This window comes from Phascolarctos cinereus, unplaced genomic scaffold (assembly GCF_003287225.1).
Source record: "Phascolarctos cinereus isolate Bilbo 61053 unplaced genomic scaffold, phaCin_HiC Scaffold_2;HRSCAF=192, whole genome shotgun sequence".
In the NCBI taxonomy this organism is placed as follows: Eukaryota; Metazoa; Chordata; class Mammalia; order Diprotodontia; family Phascolarctidae; genus Phascolarctos; species Phascolarctos cinereus.
This window is the reverse complement of record NW_027555625.1, coordinates 197,653,173-197,656,455: the sequence shown is the minus strand read 5'-3', so window position 1 is coordinate 197,656,455 and position 3,283 is coordinate 197,653,173. Positions and strand designations below refer to the sequence as shown.

The 3,283-nt window shown below is 36.6% G+C and overlaps 1 protein-coding gene across 1 annotated transcript; it reads right to left on the bottom strand.

Annotated features, from left to right (window-relative positions):
• Positions 1-1,232: 1,232 nt before the first annotated feature.
• On the bottom strand, positions 1,233-1,471 carry LOC110212655 (iron-sulfur cluster co-chaperone protein HscB-like). The gene is given in 2 exon segments (XM_020992681.1): positions 1,233-1,312; positions 1,315-1,471. Coding segments are annotated over 2 exon segments (237 nt in total).
• Between the last annotated feature and the right edge of the window lie 1,812 nt (positions 1,472-3,283).

Genomic DNA, 3,283 nt, shown 5'->3' with positions numbered 1-3,283 from the left:
AGGTAGCACAATGGATATAGCAGTGGGCCTGCAGTCAGGAAGATCTGAGTTCAAATCAAGCCTCAGACACTTACTAGCTGTGTGACCCTGACAAATCACTTGCCCTGCATATGTAAAATGGTGATGATGATAGCACCCACCTAGCAGGCCGCTCTTAGGATCAAATGAGACAATAATGGTAAAGCACATAGTACAGTGCCTGACACATAGTGAGTGCTATATAAACGTTAGCTATTATTTTTATTTATGATTATTATTTTAGGGGTGATACGTATTGTTTTTGTTGCTGTTGAAGTTACTAAGTGACTACCCTCAATTACCTTTCCTTTACTATCTCTCTGTACTATAAAGGGATGGAGGAGAGGCAGGGGAGACTTGAGGGTTTTTTTTTAAGAGCCCTTCCAGTTCTAACATTCTGTGTCCTATGTTCTGAGGTCTCTTCCAGCTCTGATATTCTGTGCTTTGAGATCAAACACCCCTTCAGGCTCTGCTCCTTGATATCCTACTTTTTTTATGGTTTTTCCAACTGTCTTCCAGTTCTAGTATTGCATGCCCTATGTTCTAAGATACCATATAGCTCTGATATGATACTGGATTTTTTTTTCTTCTTTTTTAACATTTGTATAACATTTTAAGGTTTGCAAAAGGTTTAACGTATAGTAACCTCATTTGATACTCACAACCCTGTAATGTAGATGCTATTATTTTACAAATGAGGAACTGAGGATCAGACAAATTAAATGACTCACCCAAGGTCACAAATCCAGTAAGTTTCTGAGGAGAATTTTGTGCCCAGGTCTTCCTGCACTTATATATAATACACAACATCATTCTATCTTCTACAGTTTTTTCTAAGGTTTCTTCCAGCTCTGACATCCCATGACCTAAGCTCCTATATATTTCTTACAGTCTACGATCCACACTGTAAAGTCCTTTCTAACTCTCACATCCCATATCCTATGTTCTAAAATCCCATCTGGCTCTTATATCATATGTTTATGGTCCTTGACGATTCTGACGTTTGGTGTTCTAATTTTTAAGGTCCTTCTAGCTCTAATACAGCATCCAATGATCTAAGATCATTTTTTAAATCATTTCTTATAGTAACATTGCAAAATCTGTCTTCTGAATCCCCTTCCATCTCTCATTATAAGTTCTAAATTCTCTCTTTTTTTTCTGTACAAAAATTTAATGGAAACAAAGACAGTATTAAAATTGTCACCCATCTCCAGTTAGGATGATGCCTTCTTTATTTTTACTTTTTTATCTAAATTTGCAAAATATTTCATTTTTCCTAAAAGTTCCTTGGCTTTTGAAGATCACTTTATTTGGAAGACTTACTCAAATCTTCAGTCAATTCTTTTTGCTTAGCTCTAACAAAGGCTTTGATCTCTTTGGTTGCAGCTTCACTGTAAGCTTCAGCAAACTTCTCATTGACCTCTATGATTTCTCCAAGAAACTCCCTGTTCATGTCACTGTCTTCCTAAGGTCCCTTATAACCTTGTATTCTATAGGACTCTTCCAACTCTGACAGTCTAAGTTCTAAGTGACCTTCCAGATTTGACATTTTGTATGCTAAGGTCCCTGTTTAACCCTGATCTTTTAAATTCTAAGGACTTTCAGCTCTAACATTTTATATTCGAAGGCCTCCAGCTTTCTTCTAAGGTTCCAGCTTCATGATTTGGAGATTTTCTGTCCAAAACAGAGACTACTATTTCCATAGACTGTTGCTTATTTTGAAGGGGCATGTGACCACCAAAGGGTTCCATCTAAAATAACTGTTTACTTGCACAACACAAAACCTTGCAATATCTTGACTGAGGTCCAAATATGGCCTTCCTATTGCCTACAAATTCCTTTGAAGTTGAACAAAGAGGGCGGAGAAGCTTCAGCTCTGAAATTGGACATTAGTCACAGCCTGGAGAGAAAATGACAGTTCCATGATATTCTCAAGCCAGGTTTCAATGAGCTTGGTGAGGTTGGGTGTGTTTGAACCTTCTTTGAAGAGGCTGGGAGGCACTCCACATTGCCCCTGGGGCCGATACCCTTTTGTGAAAATTTCACTGGGTTATGCTTGTTTCCATATGAATTGATAGCTGATGAATATTTCCAAAGGCCTTGGCCAAAATATTGAAAATAGACTAGCATGAACACATTGTGGGAGGAATATGTTATTTCTGGAGCTGGGTGCTGGACAGAAAGGACACACCATTATCTCCTCTTGGGTAACTGACAGGGACAAAGAGACTTGATCAGAGAGCCACAGAGGTCAGTGGCAGGGGGTAGCACTTCAAACATTGCAACTAGTACTATCAGAAGAACTCAGAAGAAAAAGAAAAGTGTCTTTGTCTAATGTCAATGTAGCAGAAAAAAAGTTTCTTTAAAAAAATCATTTGACCCTAAGAGAATAGTATCAATGAAAGTTATGTTCCTGCAACTTTTTTTTTTCAAAAATGTAAATGTGCTCCTATCTCTCCTCTTCTTTGCTTTTATAGCTTGGAAAATGGTAAAGAATTATGACAGAATTTACTGGAGTTTGAAAGTAAAACAAAACAAAACAAAAACCCTCTATATTCATTGTCTTATAGCAATATATAAGAGATGCACAGGAAAGCCGAGGCTAATTTAAAGAGGCCTAGTTGTTTTGAAGATTGTTCCTGGGATGCAAAAATCATTCACATTTCTTTAAAGTTTACAAAACATATTTCTTAAAATAGTCCCTCAAGGTAGATAGTATGGAGGTTGTTTTGTTTTTGTTTTTGTTTTCCCCTATCCTTCTATGGTTGAATAAATTGAAGCTCAGAGAGTTTTAATGCAGCTAATAATTGTCACAGCAAAGACTCAAAATCAGGTAATTTAATTCAAGGTCTACTGTGTTTTCTACTGTGCCAAGATATAACTGTACAATCTCTAAAGTCCTTTCTAGCTATAATAATAATTATTGCTAATAATTATTATTATAAATAATGTCTAGCATTTATATAATACATTCAGGTTTACAAAGCATTTTGCAAACATTATCTCATTTGATCCTCACAACAACCCTGGGAAGTAGAGGTTATTATTATCCATATTTTCATAGAGGAGAAAACTGAGGTAGACTGAAGTTAAGTGACTTATCCAGGATCACACAGTTAGTGGCTCTCTAAAGCTAGTTTGAACAATGGTTTTCCTGACTCCACGTACATCACTCTATCCACTTAGTCACCTAATTTCTTAGCATCATAGGACTCAGAACTGGGATGATTGTAGAGTCCAAATATACTCTGTGACTTCTATTGCA